Consider the following 27,253-nt stretch of genomic DNA (forward strand, 5'->3'; position numbering starts at 1 on the left):
TGTTTCCTCTTTTTATTATTTTGAAATATTAATTTTAAGTTACATATTCAAACAGGCCAATTTTCAAATTTATTGTGAATATTTGAAAGATAACACAGAATATATTTTGCCTTTGTGTGTGTGTGTGTGTGTGTGTTGAAATAGTTGGTATACAGCTTTAAATCATCTCATATCCTTGTTGAATCTTATGGTCTCTCTTTGGCAATGAAAAGTGAAAATAATTTTGCTTATGAGATTATTTGCTTTGTATTGCTTATGGAATTTCTTTGGTCAGACTACTTGAAAAGTTCAATACCGGTTCTTCTGAAGCTAGAGGCTCCTTTGTCCAAGCTATGTATGTAATCCCTTGTTGAAAAATTGGAGCAGTGATGCCATTGACAAGAATAAACCCTTACACTGTAGAAATGTCCGCAAAAGCCCCCTGCCAATAGTCCAACCTTTGTTCATTTTTAAAGGTTTAACTGGGGTTTCCCTTGAAGACTCAGGATTCAAACTTTTTAAGCTTCTATTAATGTCTGTACATGTGTACATATATGTATACATAAACATATGTACTTGCATACATGCATGTAGATACAACTGTGTTTACAGGCCATATGTTTACTTCTGTGAAGCCACCAGAGATAACATGTGAGAAGAGAGCTGAAATTCATCTAATTTAATTTTTAGCAATGAAACATTTGTTAATATTTAGATTAATATATTCCATTTGGTTTTGGCTTGAGAGATTAGTCAGACTATAAAGAAATTTAAATGAGCCCTGGCTGGTGTAGCTCAGTGGATTGAGCGTCAGATTGCAAACCAAAAGGTCGCTAGTTCCATTCCCAGTCAGGTCACGTGCCTGGGTTGTGGGCTAGGTCCCCAGTTGGGGGTGTGTGAGAGGCAACCATTTGATGTTTCTCTTCCTTTCTCCCTCCCTCCCTTCCTTCACCTCGCTCTAAAAATGAAATAAAATCTTAAAAAAAAAAAGAAACTTCAATGAGCCCTGGCTCTTATGGCTCAGTGTATTGAGTGCCAGCCTGTGAATCAAAGGGATGCCTATTCAATTCCCATTCAGGGCACATGCCTGAGTTGCAGGACAGGTCCCCATTTGGGGGTGCATGAGAGGCAATCACACATTAATGTTTCTCTCTCTCTCTTTCTCCCTCCCTTCCCCTCTCTAAAAATAAATAAACAAAATCTTTTAAAAAATAAATAAACCAAATATTAAAAAAAAACTTAAATGAGTCAGTTTTCTTTCCAGTAGTTTCCATTTTTATAATCTTGCATTCATCATTTACTAAGTGACTAGACTGTCTGAAGACTTTGTCTTCCATTGTTTTTGGTAGTAAGGCTTATTAAACTATCGTGACCTGGTTTGAAACTGTAAGAACCCCCAAACTATGCAATTAAGCCAATTGTGGATTGGCAGGTTAAAAAGATTTTGAAGGCATTTAGTGAAAGGAAATCCTGTTTTCAATAGTTTCCTTTCCAGTGTTCTCAGTTGTTTGAGAAATTAGTTTGCTGGAATTTTTTATATATTAGGATTCAACATTCTGAACATCTCAGTTTTTTACCAGAATAAAAACCAAGTCATCTATTTAAAATGGAATCTTATGAGAATAAGCAAGTGATCCGGATTTGAAAGGTAGTATGTTCCACTACAGATCAGAAATTTCCTTTTTTTTTAAAAAATACAACTTACTGATTTTATTTTATTTTTTTAAATATATTTTTTCTTAAAAAAAGATTTTATTTATTTATTTTTAGAGAGGGAAAGGGGCGGGGAGAGAGAGAGCGAGAAAGAGAAACACCAATGTGCGGTTGCTGGGGGCTGTGCCCTGCAACCCAGGTATGTGCCCTGACTGGGAATCGAACCTGTGATACTTTGGTTTGCAGCCCGAGCTCAATCCACTGAGCTATGCCAGCCAGGGCTTACAACTTGCTGATTTTAAACTTTACCAGCAGATTAAATATCTATCTTACCTTTTGGGTCTGATTTTGCCCCATGTTCAAATCGGCTCCACAACTACTGGTATTTATTTATTAAGAGCATGACATTAGGATTTAGTGCTAGACATGTTTTAGTGCTAGAGAGGATTCTTTATATTTGCCTAGTGCTTTATAGTTCATTAAGCTCTTTCTTCTCAATAACCCCCATGATGAATTGTCCCATTTGCCAGATAAGAAAACTGAGGCTTCTCTTTAAAATGTTCACCTAAGATCATTTGGCTATTGGATTTGAGCTTAAGTCTTCTGACTTCAAGCCTAAAATTCTTTCCTTAGGGATTGTACTTTGGCTTTTAAAACAGATACAAATGTTACAGAACAAAACCGGAGTGAGTGACTACCACAGGGCCTTCAGAGATGGAAGAAATTATTTTGAATGGGAAGGCAGAATGTATCTGGAAGGGGGTAATTTATTTGTTTGGCAGAATGGAGGGGCATTTTGTCCTAAGCTTAGAGAAATGGAATGAACAGGTGGAAATATGTTTGTGGGAGTAGAGGAGCAAGAGGGTAAGAGATGAACCCTTTGCAGACAGACCTCACAAGAGAGGAGGGTTGCCGTTGTAGAGTGCTAGGTTCTGGGTGTTGGGGGAGGAAAGAGCCCCTGGAAAGATCTTGGAACACAAGTGAAACCAATCAGATTTAACATGATTTCCAGTAAGTGTGAAGATGTGTTTAGAGTGAGAGGAAGCAATAGAGGGAGAGATCTAAGAAAGATTTCAAGGAAATTGACAGCTTGCCTGGAATTGCTAAATAGAAGCAACTGACTTGATGGTGAGGTTTTGAACCAGAGACTTAGGAGAACTGTCAACAGGGAGTGGAAAGACCTACTTAAGAAGAGGGGAGGAAGTTTCAGCTCTGAATTAATACCCCCTGTAAAAGATGCTGCAATTGTATCCCTTAGCCCTGTTGTCTAAATGGAGGAAAGGTCCACCCTAAACCCCATTTTTTTGTGTGTGTCTAGGCTTTTTAAAAACATGAAATGAAGCAAAATTGTAGTTGTCAGATTATAATGGCATGTCATTCTTGTTTTAAAATATCCCCCATTCACACAGTGATTCATGAGTGATACCTCAGTCACCTAATTCTGCTCTTGTTCCTGCAGCCTGGAGTACTTGGGTACTTTGAGTTCAGTGGCTCACCCCAGCCTCCTGGTTATTTGACCTTTTTCACCTCAGCATTACACTCATTAAAGAAAGGTAAAAATCGTTCATATTAAGACATTAGAATTTTAACAAAAATGTATGTATATTGATATCTTCTTTTGCATATGTTATCTTTATGATTATTTTCATTTTCTTGATTCTTTTTCTCTGTATTTGTATTAAATAATTATATTGTTTTATGTTCTGTTGGCAAACAGAAAACACCATGCCCTTTCATATTTAGTCTCTTAAATGTTTAGCTTTTTAAAACAGAGATTGATCATATATTCTGCAGTTATGTATTTTGCACTTTAAGTTTTATTATATCATAATCTCTTTTTTGTATTCATAGTTATAAGATTTGGTCCAAGTTTTTAATGGTTATATTGTCCATTTGGATGTACTATAGTTTAGGAATACATTTTCTTAAGTATTTTTATAAGTATAGACATCACGTTACATTACACTGTAAGCCTACTGTCAGTTTCACTGTTCTTAGATCTGTATTTTTTTTAACTTTAGCTAAATTGTATATTATTTGAGGTCCTACTTTTTAAATTAAACATTGTGTCCTGCCCATTTTTTCATGTTGTTCCATGTTCTTTATATCAGTTGTAACATCCTGTCCATTCTCTGTGGGATACATTTCATCTGCTCTCTTGTCATCCCCTTTATTCCAAGCCCCCTTCCCTTCCCTGGACTAGACCCATGGACACTTAACTGGTACTCACTGTAGCCGTTTTTTCCTTACACTTGGGCCTTTGCATGTGCTAGTCCTTCTGCCTGTAATGTGCCTTCTGCCTCCCTATCCCCAGCTTCCCACCTTTCAAACCCTTATTCATCCCCCAGGATCCCCTCAAATATCACTTCTGCAATCTCCAATCTCAATTTGGTACCCTTTCATAGCATTTAACATAGTTTGTATTTATTTATGTAGTTATGAGATGATTTGCTTAATGTCTGTCTTATTCCCCAGTCTGTGAGATTTTGAAGGTAGGAAGGACCGTGTGTCTTCAGTTTAGCATTCTTTCTCCAGTGTTTGGTACATAAGCAGGGGCTCAGTCACTATCTGCCAAGTGAGTAATCGGATTGATGGCCATATCATCTTTCCCCCACTAGATTAATCACAAATATGTAACCGTCCTTTTATTGCTGGGTATTGGATTGTTTTATTGTTATTATTATTATTATTTGGTGTTAGAATATTATACTGTCAATACATCAGACAGTTATATGACTGGCCATTTTAACATAAATGGTCTTAAGGTTTAACGCATAGAGAATCTGCTGTATGTTTTTTGATCAGGGGACATTGGGAGAGGAAATCAAACTGTCACATAGTATGTCTTCTGTTCACTTGAAAGACTTCAAGCTATACAGCTTCAGATGACTAAGAAGACTTAATTTGAATTTTGAAAACAAAATGCTACCAACTTAAATAAGCTTAAGAAGCAGATATTAAAAATCTTAGAAACTAAAGCCCTTTGAAGATCTCAACTGAAGAGACACCTAGAGACATTCACTAAAATGATGGTACCATTAAAGTTCTTAGTTGAAAAGGATATTTCAGTATCATGTTTTGTTACCTGGTTAGTTTATGTTATATGCTAATGATACCTTAAATTATTTTTTCATTCAGAGGTTTCCAAAATACTGCTTTTTTTTTTTAATGTTTTCAAGTACAAGATAGTAGCCTTCCCCCTACCCTTTTTCTTTTCTTTTTTTTTTTAAGAGAGAAAGAGAAACATTTGATTTGTCATTCCACCTATTTATGCATTCATTGGTTGCTTCCTGTATGTGCCCTGCCCAGGGACTGAACCTGCAACCTCGGTGTGTGGGGACAATGCTCTGACCAACTGAGCTACCCAGCCAGGGCTTTTCTTTTCTGTTTTTAATCAAAGGGTGGTAAATGGGTAAACACTACTTGAAGGTACAAAACGAACCTCTTTGGTCAAATCACTAATTTTGACAAATTATTATAGGAAATCTTTTCTTGTAATAAATCTAGTCTGGTTTAAAACTTTACTATGTTTTTTCCCTATCTTGTGATTCTAGTTGGGTCTTGTAAAATCCTGTTGCATATGAATTTGGCAAGAACTGAGATTCATTCTAATTAACCATTTTTCACCTCATTTTTGTGGATAAGTGCCCATTTAAGCTTAATGAACCATTTTTTAGAAGTAAAAGACAAATATGGAATGATTTTTCATAATATGTGCACTGTGAAGGACTATCTAAAATAAGTCATGCCTTGGGCATCTGGGCTTTTTTCCCCTCCTTTTGCCTACCCTGAAGTCAAATGGTATTTTACTTATTAATAGCAGATGTTCAGTAAGAGAAACATATGCCCACTTCTTGTTTAATGGCACAATTTGAAGTGTAAATTCTGGGTCAGTGTTGTGTTTAGATTTTGTACACAAATTAAGGCCTGAGAAACATTTGACATGCTTAACATTTGGTTATAGAGAGCTTAACTGAAGAAGTATTAAGACTGTTGTGGTAGAAAGCAGATGTTCTGGTTCAGCAAGCCGCAAGCATTTACAAAATGCACATCTTTCCATTGCCTCCATTATATTTTTGAATTGTTTTAGAAATAGCCAGGACACTCTGTGACATTTGTTTCTTGAAGCTAGCTATCCATCAGTTTATTAATCTTTTGAGCAGGTACATAGCCATCAGTTTATGAATATTTTAGGCAGCTATGCATATGAAACATTATGCATAGGTGCCAGGGGTGTGCTAAGAAGGGAGTGCACTCCTGCCTTGAAGAATGCTAGGAGTTTAGTGGTAAGATCTGGTTCCATGGTATTTTGCCATTGTCATTCTTTTAAAACAATTTATCTAATGTTTGATATGTTTGCACATTATAATAAAGGAAATTAGGAAAATTTTAAATATCTCAGCACTTAACATTAACTGCTTTCTCTTTCTGTTGTTTTAACTATTTTTTTTTTATCTCAGTTACCCATGTTCTTTACCTGTTGATCTCAGTCTTGGTGTTGATTTGTCAGTATATAGGCCTGCCTTTTAGGTGGTATGGGCAGTAACCGTTTGTTATATTTCTGTTTATTATTTTCCAAGCTAGTTTACTTTTGTGATTATTTTGTTATATAGCAGTTCTGTATTTTCAGGTAGTTAAATCTGTGGTTCTTTTTCTTGATCAAACATTTTTTTTTCTAAAAATCTGATCATGAATTGGTTAGCTTTCTTTTAAAATTTAAAAATCATTAGCATTTTATGCTACTTGCATTTACTTTGGCTTAAAATGTAGAGCACAGTTGATTTTTCCCCCCTTGTTATTGACTAATCAGCACCGTTTACAGAATAATGCTTTCTCTTCCTTTCATTTAATGATGCCAGCTTTATTATAAAATATTTTCTTAATGTAATTGGGTGTATTTCTTTGTTTTCTCTTGGTCTAGATACCGCTTTTTGTATGAGTAAATACAATATCATTTTTTTATTTTAAGCAAAGTCTGAACTCTTCTTCCTCTAGTTCTTGTGTTTTGTGGAATATTCTTTATATCTGTCCATTGTCCATGCACTTGTTTGGATTTTATTTGGAATTGTATTTAATACATAAACTGACTTAGAAGTAACTGATGTGTTCATGACATTCAGCTTTCTTTTCTAGGATCACAGCATGATTATTAATTTATTCAGCCTTTCTCTTAATTTTTTATAATAGGTTTTACACATCCCTCATTAATCTTTAAGCATTTCAAAGTGTTGAATGATTAATTGTGAGCCAACAGTCTGTGTTTGTTTCAAGATCCTGAGTAAAAGCAGACTCTCAGACTTCACTCTTGCCAGACTGTAAGGCCTATTCCTCCTTTAACTTTTTTCACATTTTATCTTGGCAGACAGGCCACTCCCTCCCTCCCTCCCTTCCTTTCTTCCTTCCTTTTTCCTCCTTTCCTCCTTTCCTCCTTCCCTTCTTCCCTCCCTCCCTCTCTTCTTCCTTCCCTCTCTCCCTTCTGTCTTTCTACCTCAGGAAAATTGGTAGAGGGGGCAATATTTTTATGTTGCTTACTTGAAATTTTTATCTTCATTATTTGCTGTAAAAATGTGTTCTGATAAATGTTGTTATATTCTGCTGTATTTTAGTGACTTTTTAAAAAAGAAAACTTGCAGTAAACTTTGGCACTCTTTTTTCATTCGACCTACAAAAGAGATACAGTGCTGTTTAGGGGAAAAGCAGTGACTTGGGAGCTGGCAGTGATTCATCCTTACCCTTTGTCTGCCCTTGAAGAGATCTGTAAACTTGAACAAAATATTTGACTTCTGTGTTTGACATTGTCTATCTGTAAAATTAGAGAAGGTGGAGATATGGTAAATGCTAGCTTTTACCAGGCCACATCCTATGTGAATTACATTGGGTATGAATAAAATAATAGTCTTAAAGTCTATCGTCTTAAAGTCTTAAAGCACTTAAAATAAGTATTGTGTCTATATTCTTAAAAGCATCTACACTGGCCCCGCACAATATAAGTATTGTGTGGCTCAGTGGGATGGGTGTTATCCCACAGAGCAGAAGGTCGCCAGTTCCCAGTGGGGCACATGCATGGGTTGTGGGCTAAGCCCCCAGTTGGGGGTGTGTGAGAAGTGACCAGTTGCTGTTTCTCTCACACATCAATGTCTCTGTCCCTCTCTTTTTCCTTCCCTTCCCCTTTCTCTAAAAATAAATTAAAATCTTTTTTTTTTAATTTTTTTTTGAAGATTTTATTTATTTTTAGAGAGGGAAGGGAGGGAGAGAGAGAGAGAGAGAGAGAGAGAGAGAGAGAGAGAAAGAGAAACGTCAGTGTGCGGTTGCTGGGGGTTATGGCCTGCAACCCAGGCATGTACCCTGGCTGGGAATCGAACCTGGGACACTTTGATTCCCAGCTAAAAATAAATTAAAATCTTTTAACAAAATACCCTTGGGTGAGGATTTTTTAAAAAACACATCTACATCAGATATTATATAACTTGACCAACCAGTGGACACAGGTGTTCACCTTCCCTTTTCCTGTAGCACTGTATATCTGTCTGCTTTTTTGTACTTCATGGTGTCCTCACTGTACAACTGACTACATCTGTCACTTATCAGAATAGATGTTTTTTTTTCCAAATAATATTTATTGAGTGCCTTGAGGCCAAGGTTTTGCTTTCTTATTCCTATAGCTATAACACTCTGCTTGATCAATGTTGTAGCTAAAAGGGTGAATGAATGCCTAATAAAGGGCACTTTGCCTTGCAATTGCTTAAATGAGAATGATTATAGCAGTGGGATGTTAAGTCATTTTGGGTCCCCTCCCACCCCACCACTCTCTTCATGCCTGGCCCTTTTGGGTTCTATAAACCAGTGTGTAGGTATCACAGCAGGACTGGGCGAAGCCCCTGCTTGGTCCATTCTTCTTACTCTTTCTTTCCCCTGGCTTCTCAATGTCTCCTGACACTAAAATTCTAATGAAGTAAATTGAAATTCACATGGTACCTAAGTGTCACCTTGAAAATATACTAAACTTATTAACTAAATATATCATTTTCACTCCCTTCTACCATCTTTAGGAATTCCTAAGCTTAGTTGCCAGGTGGGCCTGTGGCATCAATTTTCTAAGAAATACTCTTTTCAAACTACTGTTGTAATGAAATGTTTAAAGAGGAATTTATTAGAGGGAAAAATATAAGCCCCATGTAGGGTCCCTGTACTCCACCTGGTAGCATCTGATGGTGCTTGTTTCACTGGTGAAATTTAGTGTATATAAAAAGCACCCTCCTCCATATCCTTATTCAAAAGTAAAGCTTTATTGGAGCGCTTTTCTGTAAGGTTATGAAATTTTATACAACATCAAGAGGTCTGAAGGGTAGGATTTTCTTACCCTGTAGGTGACTACATTCACATAAAAAGATGTCTACATTCTAATCATCAGAACCTGTGAATATGTTATGTTACATGGCAAGGAGGAATTGAGGTTGCAAATGGAATTGGGTTGCTAGTCCGCTGATCTTGAGGAAGGAATTTATCCTGGATTGTCTGAGTGGGCTTAGTGTAATCAGAAGGATGCTTAAAAGTGGAATCAAGAAGCAAAGCATAATTTCAAAGTGATGCAATGTGAGAAGGATTTGTGTGGCCATTACTGGCTTTAAAGATAGATGGGAGCCTCCAGCCGAGAAATGCAGGTAGACTCTAGAAGCTAGAAAAGGCAAGGAGATGGATTCTTCCTTGGAGTCCCCTTGAGGACTATGCCCAGCTGACACCTTGGTTTTATTTCAGTGAGGCCCATTGTGGGCTTTTGACCTTCAGAATTGTAAGGTAAGTTTATGTTATTCTTCCCTGGTTTGGTGGTTTGGTAGATTGAAGCGTCCCATACACCAAAAGTTTTGGGGGTTCAGTCCCTGGTCAGGGTGCATGTAGGAGGCATCCAACTGATGTTTCTCTCTCCCCCTCTTCCTCTCTCTAGAATCAATAAATACATCCTTGAGTGAGGATTAAAAAAATTTATGTTGTTCTAAACTACTAAGTTTGTGGTAATTTGCTAAGAGTAGAAATAACAAACTAAAGTAGTCAGATACCATAAATGAGGAACTGAGACAGGAGCCCAGGATCAAGTTACTCCATTTACTACTGTACTCTCCTGGGATGAGGCAGGTGGCACAATATGCTGATTTCTACCTCTTGGCCTTTGCCTATGATACTGCTTAAATATAGTACCTTTCTCTAATATCTGCCTTTCTAAATCTCATGGCCTACCTGGAGTCTTGTGGGATTGATAAATATTGCCTAGTTAGGATGGTGTCTGACACATTGTGGACATCAAATGGAGATTTCCATACCACTGGTCCCCTTCTTGGAACTTCTATGGCACTAGCTGGCTACGTATCCCACTTAGCAATTAGCACTGTTTTCTAATTTTCCCTGGGACTTCAGTGGTCTCTTCTTCCTAAGAAGTTCCCATGGGCAGGAACTGACTCTTTTGACAAGTCATTTTATTGGCAGGTGTCCTGTGTGACCAGGGCTCACTCAGTTACCCTTTCTCACTGGTTTCAGGTTTCCATCTGTTAAGTTAAGGGAGCCTTGTCCTAGTTGCCTCTAAAGGACACTTCAGCTAGAAAAATGCATTGGCTCTTGGCTTGTTTTTATAGGCCTGGGAGCTAAGAATAGTTTTTATATTTGTAAAGGGTTGTTGAGGGGAGGGGTCAAGAAAGAACATGTGGCCCCGTGCTGGATGCTGAAGAACAGCCTAAAATGAGGTATAGGAGGGATTTTTCTGAGCAGATATGTTTCTTTTATGAAGTCCTTCATTCCCCCAGGGTGTTAAATAAAGGAATTAATTGAAATACATACAAGGGAAGTATTTGAATTGATCCTTTTAATATTGTGCTTTGGTTAAAATGGGAGTGGCTGATGTGAGGGTGTTTAGTTGACTATCATGTTAGTATATGTGCCAGTGTATTTTTAGTTCCATAGTGTATATTTTCCTAAGATAATGTATTTGGAACTGGATTTCTCTTTCCCTCTACCCTAACTTACAAGAAAAAAAGAAATCATAGCTAAGGAGTTATGTGTTTACTTAGGGTTTAGCAGTCCCTTGGCAAGCACCAGAAAGTGCATATTGTATCTAGGGTGACCAAATGCCAGATTTTTTTTCTAGATAATTGCTTTGTGCTTTATGTTAAGAATTTTGAAAATATACACATCTCAGAGTTACATTTCTAGGGGAAAATGTAAGTAATAACTATAGTTCATACATTAAAAACAAACATTTCGATAATCTGTTACATTTCTTTCAAGGCGTTTTATTTTGGTGAATGTCTTTAGCATTGGAATTGTGTGAGTCCTTATCCAGTGAATGAGTCACTATGTAAGTGCTAAGTAACATTAGAGAGGTTGTTGGTACATGTTTTATATAATCCTATCATTTTTTTCTTGTCCAAAACCTTGGAAAGAAGAGTGAAAAAGCAGAAGTTAATAAAATGGCAGAGTATAGAGTAAAATGAGGACTCTTTCCAGGATGGAAGGTACATTACAGGTTTGCCTTTTGGAATGTCACTACTTACCAGAGTAAAGAAGTGAGAGAATTCTCCCAGGGAGTATATGACTTCCTAGCTACGCTGATTAAAAGCCATGTGATGTAATCCAGTGGTATTTAGCTTTGAAGTATATCATGATTTATTTGTTAGCAATTATATTTATGAGGATTTTTCTTGACTTGATATTCCATTTTGTTCCAGTGATCCCAGAGAGATTTCCTCACACAGAAGTCTTCTGGAGAGCAGATAGGGCAATCCTGAGTAAAAATTTCCATGTCGTTCACTTGGGCATTTTCTTCCTTTTTTCATTATGTCCTCAGGTACCTTACTTTGTTGTGTATCAAATGCAGCTTACTCCAGGCCTCTGAGAGAGAATATTTCAAAAGCTTAGCATTTTATATCTAGAGTCACCAGGTCTATAGCCCCACCTTTTTCTTTCTGAAGGAGAGAGGGACATGTTCTTAAAAATTAATCATTCTCTACTGTTGGAGGGGTTTTCTCACCCCAAATTCAAGAAATATTGTCCTATGTATTCTGAGATAATTGCCCATTATTCAGGCTTACTGGCTTTATTATCTTAGCCTAACTTTCTTCCTGAATTAAATGAATGCCTTCTCATCGTTGCCACCCTGGCACAGTCCAATAGAAATATAATAAATATAGTATGAACCATGGAGGTATTAAAAATTTTTCTGGTGGCTGCATTAAAATTTAAGAAGAAATAGGCAAAACTAATTTAATAATATATTTTACTTAACCCATGTATCCAAATTATTATCATTTCAACATGTATTAGTATGAAAACTATTGAGTTATTTTATATTCTTTTTTTTGAACCAAGTCTTTTATACTTTCATATTTAACAACACACCTCAATTCAACTGCTAAATTTTCATTGGAAATACTTTATCTGTATTTAGATTTGATAACATTTACAGTTGAGAAAGTGATTTACATAACCAAGTTGTTTTAAACATACTTAAAAATTTCCAATGACTGTACCAAACATCACTTTAAAATGTAATTAATTAGCCCTGGCTGGCGTAGCTCAGTGGATTGAGCTCTGGCTGCAAACCAAAGCATCGCAGGTTCGATTCCCAGTCAGGGCACATGCCTGGGTTGCAGGCCACAGCCCCCAACAACCACACACTGATGTTTCTCTCTCTCTTTCTCCCTCCCTTCCCTCTCTAAAAATAAATAAATAAAATCTTTAAAAGTGTAATTAATTAAAATCAAATAAAGCTAAAAATTTATTCCCCCAGTACTTGCTCATATTTCAAGTACTCACAAGCCACATTTAGCTGTGGACAGAGGCATCATTATCGCAGTGTCTAGGGAAAAGCGATTATTTCATAAGATGCTGCAGTCTCCTGCAGGTGCATTTTTTTGTTAGCATATCAGAGTGTGCTCCTGGCAGTCTGTAACTTGGTGATTGTGAGTTGTATAGCTTTGCTTCTGGTGGGACCCTTTATTGTTAATTTAATTTAATTTTTTAAAAGGTTTTATTTATTTAAATTTAGAGAAAGAGGAAGGGGGGAAGAAAGAGAAGGAGAGAAACATCAATGTGTGGTTGTCTCCTGTGCAACCCCTACTGGAGATCTGCCCACAACTCAGGCATCTGCCCTGACTGGGAATCGAACTGGCAACTCTGGTTTGCAGGCCAGCACTCAATCCACTGAGGCACACTAGCCAGAGCAGTATTGTTAATTTTAAAAGCACAATTAAAAATTTATTCTCTAACAGAAGAAACTCTTTTTCCTATTTCTGGACTATTTGGGAATTTCAATATCTTACCTCACCATAGGTAGTTCTTGCCTCAGAATGTGTGTGCTTTACCCAAATACTAAACTTAAGTTTAAATATTTTTTAAAAGATTTTATTTATTTATTTTTAGAGAGGGAAGGGAGGGAGGAAGAGAGAGAGAGAGAGAGAGAGAGAGAGAGAGAGAGAAACATCAATGTGCAGTTGTTGGGGGGCTGTGGCCTGCAACCCAGGCATATGCCCTGACTGGGAATCGAACCTGCAATGCTTTGGTTCGCAGCCCTCACTCAATCCACTGAGCTACGCCAGCTAGGGCTGAAGTTTTAATATTAAAAATTGAATTTAAGGCAGATAGTTTTAAGTAAAATAAAGTAGTCTGATATTAACATGTTATACGAAAGGCCAAAAACAGAAATCCTTGATGCAAACCAGAGAGATCACAAGTGAGCTAGGTGAATCTGTGTGAAAACCAGATGGAATTTCAGCTCAAGGTAAATGGTGACAGTGGAATATGGAAGGTGCAAGAAGGTCAATGGAAGCTCTACCTAGGGGAATATGGGAAGAGAGATGGAACATTCTGTTAGTGGCAGAAAAGAACCCCAACCTCATAAAAGATAGCAAGGAGTAAAGTTGCGTAAGTACCAAAGTAAAAATGATTTAATGCCTCAAAACAAGGCCATTTGTTACTCAAAGCACACAAACAATGAAATGGCATGGGCAGTGTTGGTTCCCCTCACCCCATATCCCCAGGATGTGATGCAGTAGACCTACATGGTGGCTGTGTGGGAAGTGGGTTGCCTTGTAGTTCAGGGACATGGGGCCAGTGGCAAGTGGCAGGCAAGCCAGTCTTCATGCCATGGTCACCTTGACCTACTTAGTTGCTTGTATGACCAGCTGCAGATACTGCTCAGTAACTACTACTTTTACCCAGATGTTCTTTCAAGATCTTGTTACACTTGCAGTGGTCTTTCTGATACCTTTCACTGAATGTTTAGTAGAGGCTAAATCGGCCAGCTACTTGGCTGACTTTATTGAGATTTTTGTTTTATAATTTTTGATTACTTGAATAGGGTTATGCCATTGCTGGACCATTTTTGTGGGGTAGGGAAAAGCATTATTCTGAATTTATTTTTAATCAACAGATTCAGAGTCTTTAATTAAAATATTGAAGCTTCATTACTTTTAGGACAAAATTATTCAATTTTATAAATGACAAAGTTATTCAATTTTATAAATGACAAAGACCCCTATTGTAAAAAGCCATGGAGCCTGGCTTAAGGGAGAATGTTCTGGAAATGAGAAGTGTTATTTTCTTGTGTCATTCTTACACTGTAAACTTCCTCTGCTAATTTAGTTCCTCCTTGTACACATGAATGGCAAATTTAAGCTGCTTTTCCAGCAAGATTTCCTCTATGGAGGAAATCTATGCAGGGGCTTAAATAGATGTGTAATTTTTATAAATTTCTTTATGTGTGAAAAATAAAAGTTTGAAATTCTAGTATGTTTGGGCATGATAGAATCTGTTCTGTTCAGGCAGGCTCTCCATTCTTATTAATTAAACAGGCTTCTGAATGGCCCCTTTCAACTTTTGGGTCAAGCTGTCACTTCTAATTCCTCTGATCCAATAAATCATGTTGGTGACTTTGGCAGACTATCAAGTGAATTTTCTTCCTGGCTGCTCTTCCTTTTCTTCTCTTTTTGGCTATGGCTGTCCACCAAGATTCATTCCCCTCCTAGATAGTGTTGTCTATTGGTTCTACCAATATACTCTCAAGTCCTGCTTTTTCTTCTGATAGCTTTGGGATCTGAACTTTTATGTTAGGCCATTTTTAAACATTTAAATTTTGAACTAATTTCATACTGGCAGAAAAGTTGTCTAAATAAAACAGAGTTTTCCCTAATTCCCTACCTTCACCTAACTTCCCCCAGTGTGAACTGTTATATAACCATTTGTCAAAACCAAGAAATTAACATTGGTACAGTATTATTAACTAAACTGCAGACTTTATTTGAATTTTGCTGGTGTTTTCACTAATGTCTTTTTTTGTGTGTGTGCCCGGATCCAGTCTGGGATCCCGCCTCCCATTTAATTATTTTTTTTCCCTACTCTCCTCTAACCCATGACAATTCTGCAATCGTTCCTTGTCTTTTATGACCTTGATACTTTTGAAGAATAGTGATCATTGCTTAATTTATTGTTAAAATTGTTTCATCTTTTGCCTTTAGGAGTATCTTGAGATGGTTCCCATTGTTCTTTGAACAAGTCCTCTTATGAGCACTTTACTTCTGACACCACAAGATGCTTTAGGCTCACCTTATACTTTCCTTGCCCCAGCTCTGCAATCAGCCTCTTTTTCAAGGTGCCCTGGTTTCTTGTATTGAAGAATGGTATTTAGAAACCAAGAAGATCTGGGTGCTAGGTGTGCTAGTTGGTATCAGGTGTCTTTATTTCTAGGCTCTCTCAGCAGATTGAGCTAGGATACACATTGTGAAGGTCTGTCCAGAAGGCATCCAGCCATGTAATATGAAAAATAGAGACGTTTATTGAAAAAGATATAAGAAACATTGTACATAGGACAGTGATGCCTCAGTCCCCTTCACAGTAGCATCTTGGGACCTCACACAGTTCTCCCAATCGCCATTGGCTGTCCTGTCATATTTTCCTGAATCTAATTGACAGTCTGAAATTTCTTTCCTTTCCAAGGTGATTTTAGTTTTGGGAAAAGCCAGAAGTCATAGCACACCAAATCTGGACTGTAGGGGTCTGAGTCACCTTGGTGATTTGATGTTTCACTAAAAAACTGCACAAGATGCGATGCATGAGCAGGCACATTGATATGATAAAGCTGCCAGTCACCAGTTGCCCACAGCTGCAGCCTTCTGAATCATTGGAATAGTTTCCATGGAGGAATATTCAAGTTTAATGGAAAATTTGATGCAGATTCGTTGCTGTACTTGCTCAGTCATTTTGAAGTGATGGCCACACAGTATCCATGCTCACTCAATGGTGTCTACTGCCCCTACTGACTAGTACAGTGAAATTGTCATTGTTCATGCATATTACCCATTCCAGTCCACTCTCCTTGGCTGCCAGGTTACATCAATGTGATGCAAACTATTCTTGTTATATTAACAATGGCTGGATTTTTCTGGACAGACCTCAGATTTGTAATTATGCATATGCATATATCTATGGTTCTATTGTGTGTGTGTTAAAAGCCATAAGTTTATACTGATTCCCTTTGGTTCCAATCCAACACCACAGGGTTCATTTATGGGGTCTCCCCTTAATATATAACATCTTTCTCTTCAACCTGAAAATCCTGGCTCTCATTGTCTTTAGTTTTATAGTATCTAGTTAAGATACTGTTTCCAGTTACTCAGTTTTTTCCTTTTTTAAAAATATATTTTATTGATTATGCTATTACAGTTGTCCCATTTTCCCTCCTTCATTCCCCTCCACCCTGCATACCCTATCCCACCCACGTTAGTTCATGTCCATGGGTCATACATATGAATTCTTTGGCTTCTACATTTCTCATACTATTCTTACCCTCCCCCTTTCTATTTTCTACCTACCATCTATGCTACTTATTCTCTGTACCTTTTCCCCCTCTCTCCTCCTCCCACTTCCCTGTTGCTAACCCTCCATGTGATCTTCATTTCTGTGGTTCTGTTCCTGTTCCAGTTGTTTGCTTAGTTTGTTTTTGTTTTTGTTTTAGGTGTGGTTATTAATAATTGTGAGTTTGCTGTCATTTTACCATACATGTTTTTTTATCTTCTTTTTCATAGATAAGTCCCTTTAACATTTCATAAAATAAGGGCTTGGTGATGACGAACTCCTTTAACTTGACCTTATCTGAGAAGCATTTTATCTGCCCTTCCATTCTAAATGAAAGCTTTGCTGGATAGAGCAATCTTGGATGTAGGTCCTTGCTTTTCATGACTTGGAATACTTCTTTCCAGCCCCTTCTTGGCTGTAAGGTCTCTTTGGAGAAATCAGCTGATAGTCTGATGGGAACTCTTTTGTAGGTAACTCTCTCCTTTTCTCTTGCTGCTTTTAAGATTCTCTCCTTATCTTTAATCTTGGGTAGTGTAATTATGATGTGCCTTGGTGTGTGCTTCCTTGGGTCCAACTTCTTTGGGACTCTCTGAGCTTCCTGGACTTCTTGGAAGTCTATTTCCTTTGCCAGATTGGGGAAGTTCTCCTTTATTATTTGTTCAAATAACTTTTCCACTTGTTGCTCTTCTTCTTCTCCTTCTGGCACCCCTATGATTCGGATATTGGAATGTTTAAAGATGTCCTGGAGGTTCTTAAACCTTTCCTCATTTTTTTTGAATTCTTGTTTCTTCATTCTTTTCTGGTTGGATGTTTCTTTCTTCCTTCTGGTCCACACCGTTGATTTGAGTCCCAGTTTCCTTCCCATTGTACAGGAACTATTGGTTCCCTGTACATTTTCCTTTATTTCACTTAGTGTAGCCTTCATTTTTTATCTAATTTGCGACCAAATTCAATGAATTCTGTGAGCATCCTGATTACCCGTGTTTTGAGCTGTGCATCTGATAGGTTGGCTCTTTCTTCATCACTTAGTTGTATTTTTTCTGGAATGTTGATCTGTTCTTTTGTTTGGGCCATTTTTTTTTTCTGCCTTGACCACATGTTATGTAGTGAGGGGTGGAGCCTTAGGTGTTTACCTGGATGGGGGTAACCCACATTCCTGTGTTGTGACGCTGTATGTGGTGAAGGGGTCCGAGAGGGAACAATGGTGCTTGCTCCGCTCTCTGCCAGATTTCAGTCACTTCCCCTGCTTCCCACAAATTGGGCCATTCTGGTGCTGATTCCCAGGTGGGTGGGCTTGTGTATGTTCTAGGACCCTGTGGGTCTGTCCAATGAATTCTCCTGTGAGGCTGGGAGTTTCTCCCACCACTGCAACCCCCACCAGTGTTTTCAACCAGTAGTTTGAGGCTTTATTTCCCCATGCTGGGGCCCTGGGTTGTGCAGTCCATCCCGCTCCCCAGTTGTTTCTCCTGATTGGTCTGTGCACGAATGTGGGGCTGCCCAGTCTGCAGTCTGCCACCTTACCAGTCTGCCCGCTGCTGCCTTGCTGGCCAGCTGCAGCCTTGCCCATCCCGCTCCACAATCCACTGCCTCACTGGGTCCTCCTCCTCTCCGTGCACCTGTTTTGCCCCTCCTAGTGGTCTGGATGAATGTGTCTTTAATTCCCTCATGGTCGGACTTCCATATAGTTCTATTTTCTGTCAGTTCTGGTTGTTTTTTGTTTTTAAATTGTTGTTGTCCTTCTTTTGGTTGTGCAAGGAAGCACAGCGTGTCTACTTATGCTTCCATCTTGGCTGGAAGTCCCAGTTACTCAGTTGTTTTATCACTAAGCCTTTCCTTCTTCATTGTGTTGTGGTATGTTTGTGATACAGTTAGGTGTAATTTCTAGTGTTTGTATTCCACATTAGGACCCCCACATCTGGGCTGGTATAATGATTTATTTAGTTTTTGAGCATGTAAAGGGTGTGAAACAAAAGTCTGATACAAAAAAGTCTACTTGGAGGAGGCTCAGGCCACCTCATCCATGATCCCTAGTTTCCATTCTTCCATCTTTGCCCTCCTTTGCCACCCATCCTGTAAGCAACCAATCTCTGTAGTTTCTGGTTTATTCTTCCTGTGTTTCTTTGGGTTTGTGCCATTTTAAACTCACCAGGTTTGTATTAAAAATTGTAGAGCATGGCATTAGGGACACAGTCACTTGTCCTTTATCCTCGACAACCACCCCTCTGAGAGAAAGAGAATGCCTCTGCTGGAAATTGAGGCTCATGTGGTTAAGCTACAAACTTCATGTACTTAGTACCTTAATATTATATTGTAGCTACTTGGGTATTACTTGGTATCATTTAAAGTTTAACTGATATTTTATTTCATGTCTGCTAATAAAGCAGAAAATGGATAGGAAAAGAATGTAACTTTTCCTATACCATCCTATCCACCGTCCTTTAGCATTAAAGATTTAAGTCCATTTCTAATCACACAGCTATCAGATTACATGTACTCCTTGGGGTGAGAAAGCTTAACACATAAGGATAAAATCCATTGTGATTTCCATTCCCCTACACAAAACTACTTTTATTATCCTTTGAGATATTTTATACATTTCTAAATGTATGTGCCTGAAGGAAAAAAAATGTTGTTTTGTAAGTGTGAGTTTTTTTATTTCTTTTTAAAATAAAAGGTGTACTTTTTCTTTCCTTAGCTTGCTTTTTTTACTCACATATGTCTTTAAAATCTATTCATGTTTTATTAATAGCCCTGTCCCATTGTTTTTAACATCTGCAGAGTATTTCTTGGTGACTCTCCTCACCTGTGGCTCTTAGTGCACATGTGGATGCTAAGAAGTGGAATTGTGGGGCTATAGTCTCTGTCCTTGTGTCATTGTGATCAGTACAGCGTGTGTCATTGCTTTTCCTAGTGGCTGCCATTTTACCTTTTCCACCTGCATTCTATCAGAGTACTCATTTCTCTCTTGATCATCAACACTTGATACTTCCTGTCTCAAATTTTGGGCAGTCAGAGGGTAAAAGTGGTATTTTAATTTGCTTTCCTTTGAAATAGTGAGGTTGAATATATTTTTATGTATTTATTAGCTATTAACATTTTCTGTGACTTGTCCATTTTTAACTGCTTTTTCTTTTTCTTACTAATTTGTATGAGTTATTTGTATATACTAGATTCATTCATTTATTGATCTCTTATCATATACTCAAGCACTGCTGTAGATGTTGAGGTAATAGCAATAAACCAGGTTTCTCATTCCACAGAACTTAAGAGGAAGTTGGACCAAAGAAAATCTAAATAAGTCAAGAAATTATGTAGATGTTAGTAAGTGCTATTGAAAAATAGGGTAATGGTAGAGAGAGTACCTGAGTGGGGTAGTAGCCCCAGTTTTTCCTTACAGACCTTACGCTCTGAGTATTTGCCCTGAGATGGGGTCGTCAGGGAAGGTGTGTCAAAGAAGGTAGGGTCAGAACTGAAATCTGAATGATAAGAAGGAACTAGCCATGGAAGTTCCAGACAGAGAGAAAACAGCATATGCCTGGGTGTCAGGGTGGGGAATGAGATCGGATCAGCACAGATGGACAGAAACAGTGCAGGTGATTGATTGTCAGAGATGTTACTTAGGAGTAGGCTTGAGGTCTGTATCACAAAGAGGTTTCTTCAGCTCCTCTTCCTTCCCTGTCTAGGCTAGGTGACCTAAAAGAGCTTTGCTCTGGGGAATTTGTGCATCAAGACTTGATCATTGGGTTTTGTGGTTGTTTTAAGGCATAGGCCTTTTCTTTAATAAAGGAAAATTTTCTGTTTCAGATTACCTAGGAACAATACGATTTGGGGTTATCACAAATAAACATCTTGCGAAACTGGTATCCTTAGTACACTCTGGAAGTGTGTATTTACATAGACATTTCAACACATCACTTGTAAGTATTTTGAAATCACGTTTATATTAGTGCAGTGGTTCTTAACCTTGTTTAGGTCATAGACTTCTTTGAGAATTAGATAAAATCTATGGACACTCTCCCTGGGAAAGTGCACATGATTTTATATGCAAACTGAGAGTTTTTACAATCCCACTCCAGAGCCCATGCCCCTGGTTAAGAACCATGCATTAGAGGGATCTTGAATTTAACATCTAGAAATTCTTTGTTTATATTCTTAGGTTTGGGGATAGCCTTGTTAGTTTTCCTTCTTGGATGAAATTGAAGAATTACTCTGTTGGAGAATTGTTACTCTGGGCTCATGGTCTCAGAATTTAAGCTGCCAGTGGGCAATGTCCTTTGTTCCTTGGTTCCATTTATCAAGAGTAGTCACATGACATGCTTTTCTCCTCAGCTGATATCATGGATTTTGAAGTTCTTGTCAAGTCACAGTGAGAAGTTGATGGCTTCTCATCCCAGAGAGACTTGGTTTTCCATTGTAGTCTTTGTTCCTTGATTTCATTTGCTTTTGGTGGACCAACCTCAGCTTTGCTATTTCTGAGCTTTTGACCCATATCCTGCTAGTCATGTGCTTCCACTCTATTTATTGTTACTTCCTCAGTCCCATCATTGAGAGTTTATTTCTCTGAAGTATTTTTTATCTCTAACTTCACTGACAGTGTCAGTTACTTAAAGGTCGAGTGAAAACCAGTATCCCCATACCCAGGGACTCCAACCCTTTAAATCTGTGCTCCCCTTGGCTCAGCATACAAGTCTTGTGCCTTGTAGGTACGGTTAGGTGCTCTCCAGGGATACCACCTTGGTTGCCAGTCACCCTGGCTTCTGAGTATTTCTGGTAGGCTAGATGTTGTGCTTTACTTCTTATAGTTTATATTCCAAAAATCAAATGTATGTTTGTGTTTTCCGAAAAAAAGTTTATTATAATGTTTGAGTGCGTTATTTCAAACTCCCATCATCTCACTTTGAGAATCACTGATGTGATTGTCTCTCCGCCACCCACCCACTCTCCTTGTGCCCCTAAGCTGCTTCTAACTTCATCTGCTTTTGCTATCTGTCGTTTCCTTTCATCCTTCTTTCATAACATACTATATAACCAATACATGTAATATTTGTAGTAAAGAGCACTAAGGAAGAAATTAAAATAAATGGGAAAAAGATAGGACTGTGGGAATGATACTGAAAAATATGGTGGGTTTACTGCATGAATTCCATAATTTTTAAGGTTGGTTGGTTGATGTAGCAGCAGAATTCCTTTTGTCAAATGAAATATTATTGGGATACTAGTAATTAAAAAAAATAAAAGCAATGGACATCTTTGTTATGAGGCCATTTAAATCTCTGTGTTGGGGGGGGCAGGGCATGAAACATCTCACTTTGTGGAACCCTCCAAAGCACTTTTGTTGGAGTTTTGTTTCAAACCTAGTGATTTATATCATTGAAATTTCAAAGATGATTTTATGTTGATACACTTTGGTTGTTATAGAAAAAGCAAAAAATTCAAGTGTCTCTTTTTTTCATTCTATACCTATAATATGTGATTTTGACCTTGTACAAGTTCTAGGTCATTTATAGATTCATTCAAATATGGAGTTTCAGCTCTGTGTCAGGCATTATTCTAGTCATGTGGTGAGCAAAACAGATACAATTTTGCCCTAATGGAAGGTCCATTCCCACCCCTAAAAACCAACTTTTGGGAGGGACCAAGTTAAAAATCTGAGCGATCCTTGACTCCATAATTTTTCCTTAGATATCCATTGTTCATTTTATAAAGTAATTCAATAGCTCCCCTTGGAAAGGGTAGTAGAGGTCCATGCTGCCAGCAGTAGGCAAGGAGAATTACTTGTTGATCAGTTATCTGTCTGAAGGGAAAAAGATAAATCACATGATATGAAAGTCACCTCTTGCAACTGCTTTTGCTTTTTCTAGCCACTTGTGCAGAAATGCTCTGTCTGGAGAAGTTGAGCTAGGTGTTAGCTGCACAAGTAGGGGCAGGTCATGTCACTGCTCTTAAGCCTCATTTTCCTCACCTGTGAAGTGGTGGGGTTCATTGTGCCTCTTGAAGACAGTGCTATTGTGTTTTGATCCTGCCCTGCCTTTTATCCTCTGTGTGTTTGTCATTCACAGGTCTTTCCCAGGGAGGTCATCAACTACACAGCTGAGAATATCTATAAGTGGGCCTTAGAAAACCGAGAGACGCTCCTTCGATGGCTCTGGCCGCATGGCGGAAAGAGTCTCCTGCTGAATAATGAACTGAAGAAAGGACCAGCCCTTTTTTTATTTATACCTTTTAATCCCTTAGCTGAAAGTCATCCTTTAATAGATGAGGTAAGAGTCCTAATGGTAAGACTCATAGGAGTAGGAAAATCTCGTTTACTTGGACTTTGCTCATTCCATATTCAGAATAATTCCCACTGGTAGCTGAGTGGTTGCTAGGAGTGGCAGCTGTGTTCCTATGGCATTATTCCTTTCTCCTATAAAGGAACTGGAGAGCCCATGCCTAGGATAGGATCCACCAAAGCTTCTCCGGCCACATTTACTGCCAGCTGCTCAGGTCTCGGTGAGTTGGAGGGGACAGTGAAGCCAAACTATGCCTTTTTAGAGAAGGACCACATGTACCTCTTCCTTTAATGACTAACGTCAGGGAATAGGACAGAGGGAATGAACAGCAACACAGGCAGGCTTTAGTGTGGCCTAGGAGACATTATTGTTATGAGGGTTTGGCCAGACTGCTGGCTCTGGCCCTCCTCAATCCAACAGCCAGGAGCACCAGTGCTGACATTAGGATCCCTTATTTTTTAAACCTTTCCTATCATGCAGATAGCTAGAGTCTGTCTCTCCCTCCTGCCTTTTCTGCCTTGTTTGGTATATGCACTCTATCTGTATGTGAGTTTATTTTATACACAGAACATTTGAAGCCACTTAGAGAAAGCAGTAACAATCAGTAAAGAGCTCCTGGGATTGCTAAATTGGATTTACTGGGGTTTTTCTTTTTTTCCTTCCCTCAAGGTTCCTTTAATTTGGCCAAAACCAATTTCAGGCAGCCAGTGTACCACCAGCCAGCTTAACCAGACACTGCCTCTCCCTGCCTCTCCATGTGAGCCTAATGGTCTGCCTAGAGGGAATGAGGAGGCAGGGTTCTTGTCTAGTCAGACCCTTCACTTTGTTAAAGTTATTGTCCCTGCTGGCGGGCATTCTGAATGTTTGCTGTTATCCTAGGGGAAGAAAGAAGAGAGAAATGAAGTAGATTTGACTAGGGAGGATTTGAAGTAATAAGACTTAATTTCTTTAGAAAATCTTCACTACACATTTTATGAACTAAAGCACTCTTCCAAATTACTAGGCCTTTACTGCATCTAATATTAAGAACTTTAAAGCTCGTTGTAGGAAAGGTGGGGTTTTCAAGCAAGGCATAGGTTATTGCTTTAAGTTTTAAAGTTTCCTTCTGGAGAATTTTATCCTGTCTGGTTTGGGCATGTCAGGGTCCTGGGTGGGGTGCTATTTTGTGACCAGAGCCCAGTTTCTCTGTTCAGGCGGTTGTGGTTGGGTTGAGGCACTTGGCAAAGTGCACTTGCTTTCTAGCCCTTTGTTGCTAGCTGCATGTTTTTCCTCATCTCCCCTTGGACTCTTCTTTCCATGGCCAGACCTTCTGTTTATTACAGTTTTGCCAATGGCTCCTTTCCTCAGGGCTCATGGTGTTCCTGTAAGGTGAATGATTCCTTTAACCTGTGTGTGGTTGAAGTTGCTGAAAACCAGGTAACATCTTAGCAGTATTAGAGATTACCTGGCAAGTATAGTTTTCTGTGCAGTATGGTTGCCTCTTTCAGATCAGTTTAGCACGTGTTTACTGAGCACCATGTCAGGGAGCCACAGAGGAGAAAGGTGGAGAAGACACAGCCCTGGTATCATGGTCTCAGAGGCTTGTCCAATAGGGGACCAAGAGCCTGCTTATAAATCAAGGCAGAGGCCTGGGCCTGGGTCAGGAGGAATTGAAAGAAAGGTTTATGTCCCAGGAAAATGGAGACTAGGTAGGGGAGAGGTTGGGAGCGGCTGTGGGAGGGACAAGTATTTGAGATAGACCTTCAGTGGTGGCCAGGGTCTTGATGGGTTTAAAGAAACTTATGAGAGCCCTGACTGGTGTAGCTCAGTGGATTGAGCACGGGCCTGTGAAGCAAGGGTCACTGGTTTGATTCCCAGTCAGGGCATATGCCTGGGTTGCAGGCCAGGTCCCCAGTGGGGGACACGTGAGAGGCAACCACACACTGATGTTTCTCTCCCTCTCTTTCTCCCTCCCCTCCCTTCTCTCTAAAAATAAGTAAATAAAATCTGAAAGAAGAAAGAGAGAAAGAAACTTATGAGAAAGAACAGCTTGAGCAAAGGCACAGGGGTGGGGAAGTTGTAGCAGGTTTAGGTTTTAGGAAATAGTACAAGTTGTATGGCCTCTGTAAATGGCCTGTTGGAGAAGACCCAGGAAAAAAACTTTGGAAGAGAGGCCCTTGGGTGCTTCTTGGAGGACTTTAGCATTCACTGTAGCTACTACCAAAGTCTCACTGACACGTCAGCAGAGATGTGTTTTACTATTATTAAAGTTTCCCTGATAGCAGTGTTCCAAAAAGTAAGAAGTAGTAAGATTCTGAACTTGGATGGTGGTGGGGGTGGGAAGAGAGGAGTGTGACCAGGGAAACAGTGACACACTGACTGGAAGTCATTGTTTTTAGACACATCAGCTCCGTGAGCACAAAATAGTTCAAGCCTTAAATCCTTCTTTTTTTGTTACTGCCTTTAGGCCTAACTTTCTGCAGACAGTCGAGGAAGCTTACATTGTGAAAAGAATGAGGTCATTGCAGAGTGAGGATAGTAGAGTTGGGGGCTTGCCAAGCAAGGAAGTTTGGAGCAGCTGTAGAGGGGAATTTAATGGGGGTTAGTAGGAGACAGCGATGTGGTTGGCTACACTGTGAGGCCCAGTCTAAGACCAGGCAGATGCATGTACACATGTGCCCAGTCCCCACTAGGAACGCACAGTTTGCACTGCATGCGGCATCAGGCCATGGCCCCTAGAGTTCTAGAGAAGTCATAAGACATCTCAGTGTGCTTATCAAAAGAGATGCTTCCCACAGCCAGCAGTCTGTGTGACTTGTTCTCAGCTTTGACAGTTCTGCTTTGAGGCATTCACAGTCAGTGAGTCTTATAAGCAAAGGTATGGTTATCTTGTTCAGACTTACAAATTTCTCTGATTAAAGAAATGGAATGAAGCCCTGGCTGGTGTGGCTCAGTGGATTGAGCGCCGGCCTGTGAACTGAAAGGATGCTGGTTCGAGACCCAGTCAGGGCACATGCCTGGGTTGCAGGCTAGGTGCCCAGTTCAGGGCATGCAAAAGGCAACTGATCGATGTATTTCTTGCACATTGATGTTTCCCTCCCTCTCTTTCTCCTTCCCCTTCCCCTCTCTCTAAAAGTAAATAAATAAACCTTTAAAAAAGAAAAAGAAATGGAATAAAGCAGTTGAGTACAAACATTTAAAGTTTTTTGCCAAATATTCACATGAAATTAAATATGACATCAAGTGATTTATGTATGGGATGGAACTTGAGCTGCATTTTCAAAACTGCCTGTTATGTAAAAGGAATATGAAAGTAAAAACTGGTTCACTTTATAGGAAAAAAATAAGAATTCTTCATCCTTCAAGAGAATTACTCTATGCAAAATATTTTAGTTTTTTTAGTATATTTTATTGATTATGCTATTACAGTTGTCCCAGTTTTTACCCTGTTGCCCCCTCCACTCAGTACCCCTTCATTCTCTCTGGCAGTCCTCCTCCCTTAGTTTATGTCCATGGGTCATGAATATAAGCTCTTCGGCTTCTCCATTTCCTATACTGTTCTTAACATCCCCCTGTCTTATTCTGTACCTACCAGTTTGTACTTCTTAATTCCTGCACCTTTTCCCCCATTCTTCTCCTTCCAACTGATAACCCTGCAAATGATCTCCATGTCTATGATTCTGTGTCTGTTCTGCTTGTTTGCTTAGTTTATTTTTTAGATTCAGTTGTTGTTAGTTATTAATTTATTGCCATTTTAGTGTTCATATCTTGATCTTCCTTTTCTTCCAGCAGTTTCTTCCCTCCTCCCCAAACCCCACTGGTTTTCGCATCCAGAAGTTATGGGGACTTATCTTCCTGGCACTAGAACCCTGGGCTGGGTGGTCTTGTGTGGGGCTGAGATCTCTCGCACCTGAGGTATCCCTCCTGATTTTTATCCTCCACACATGGATGTGGGACCACGCATTCTGTATCTCTGTTTCTCTGCATTTCTGTGCCTGCAGCCTTCATAGCCATCTGGATGAATGTGACTTCTTTAATTCCTTAGTTGTTGGACTTCTATACAGCTCAATTTTTTGATGAGTCTGGGTAATGGGTGCTTTGTAGTTTAGTTGTAACATTTGTTGTAGTTGTGCAAGGAGACGAGCTGTGTTCACCTATGCCTCCGTCTTGACCAGAAGTCAAAATACTGTCTTCAATTAAAAGTATTGTCTTCAATTAAAAATATCCTTAACATGCTTCTTTGTGAGAGATAAGAATTAAAAAGATAAGGAAATATGATTTTTTAAAGGAATTTTGGTGTCCTTAATATACTCAGACTTTCTGTAAAAAAAAACTACAGTAAATACTTGAATTTGGGGATTTTGGGGGGACATGGGTAGAAGTGGTAGTGTACTGTTGTGTCTTTGAACATAAAGCAGTACCAGATGGGGCCAGAGGGCAGGTGGGCTCTTTGTGGATTGCGGAGGCCTGACCTTGTTAGTGTAGTGTGCCATCAGAGCCTTATCCAAAAGGGCTGAGAAGTTTATGTGTGGGGA

At 39.0% G+C, this 27,253-nt stretch overlaps 1 protein-coding gene across 1 annotated transcript in view; it reads left to right on the plus strand.

Annotated features, from left to right (window-relative positions):
• TXNDC11 (thioredoxin domain containing 11) overlaps window positions 1–27,253 on the plus strand; it is a 62,088-nt gene that overhangs the window by 19,144 nt on the left and 15,691 nt on the right. The window contains exons 5-7 of the mRNA XM_028519674.2: window positions 3,092–3,185; window positions 20,272–20,384; window positions 22,527–22,727. Coding sequence (XP_028375475.1) covers window positions 3,092–3,185; window positions 20,272–20,384; window positions 22,527–22,727 — 408 coding nt within the window. The remainder of the gene's footprint in view (window positions 1–3,091; window positions 3,186–20,271; window positions 20,385–22,526; window positions 22,728–27,253) is intronic.

This window comes from Phyllostomus discolor, chromosome 3, assembly GCF_004126475.2.
Source record: "Phyllostomus discolor isolate MPI-MPIP mPhyDis1 chromosome 3, mPhyDis1.pri.v3, whole genome shotgun sequence".
NCBI classification, from domain to species: domain Eukaryota; kingdom Metazoa; phylum Chordata; class Mammalia; order Chiroptera; family Phyllostomidae; genus Phyllostomus; species Phyllostomus discolor.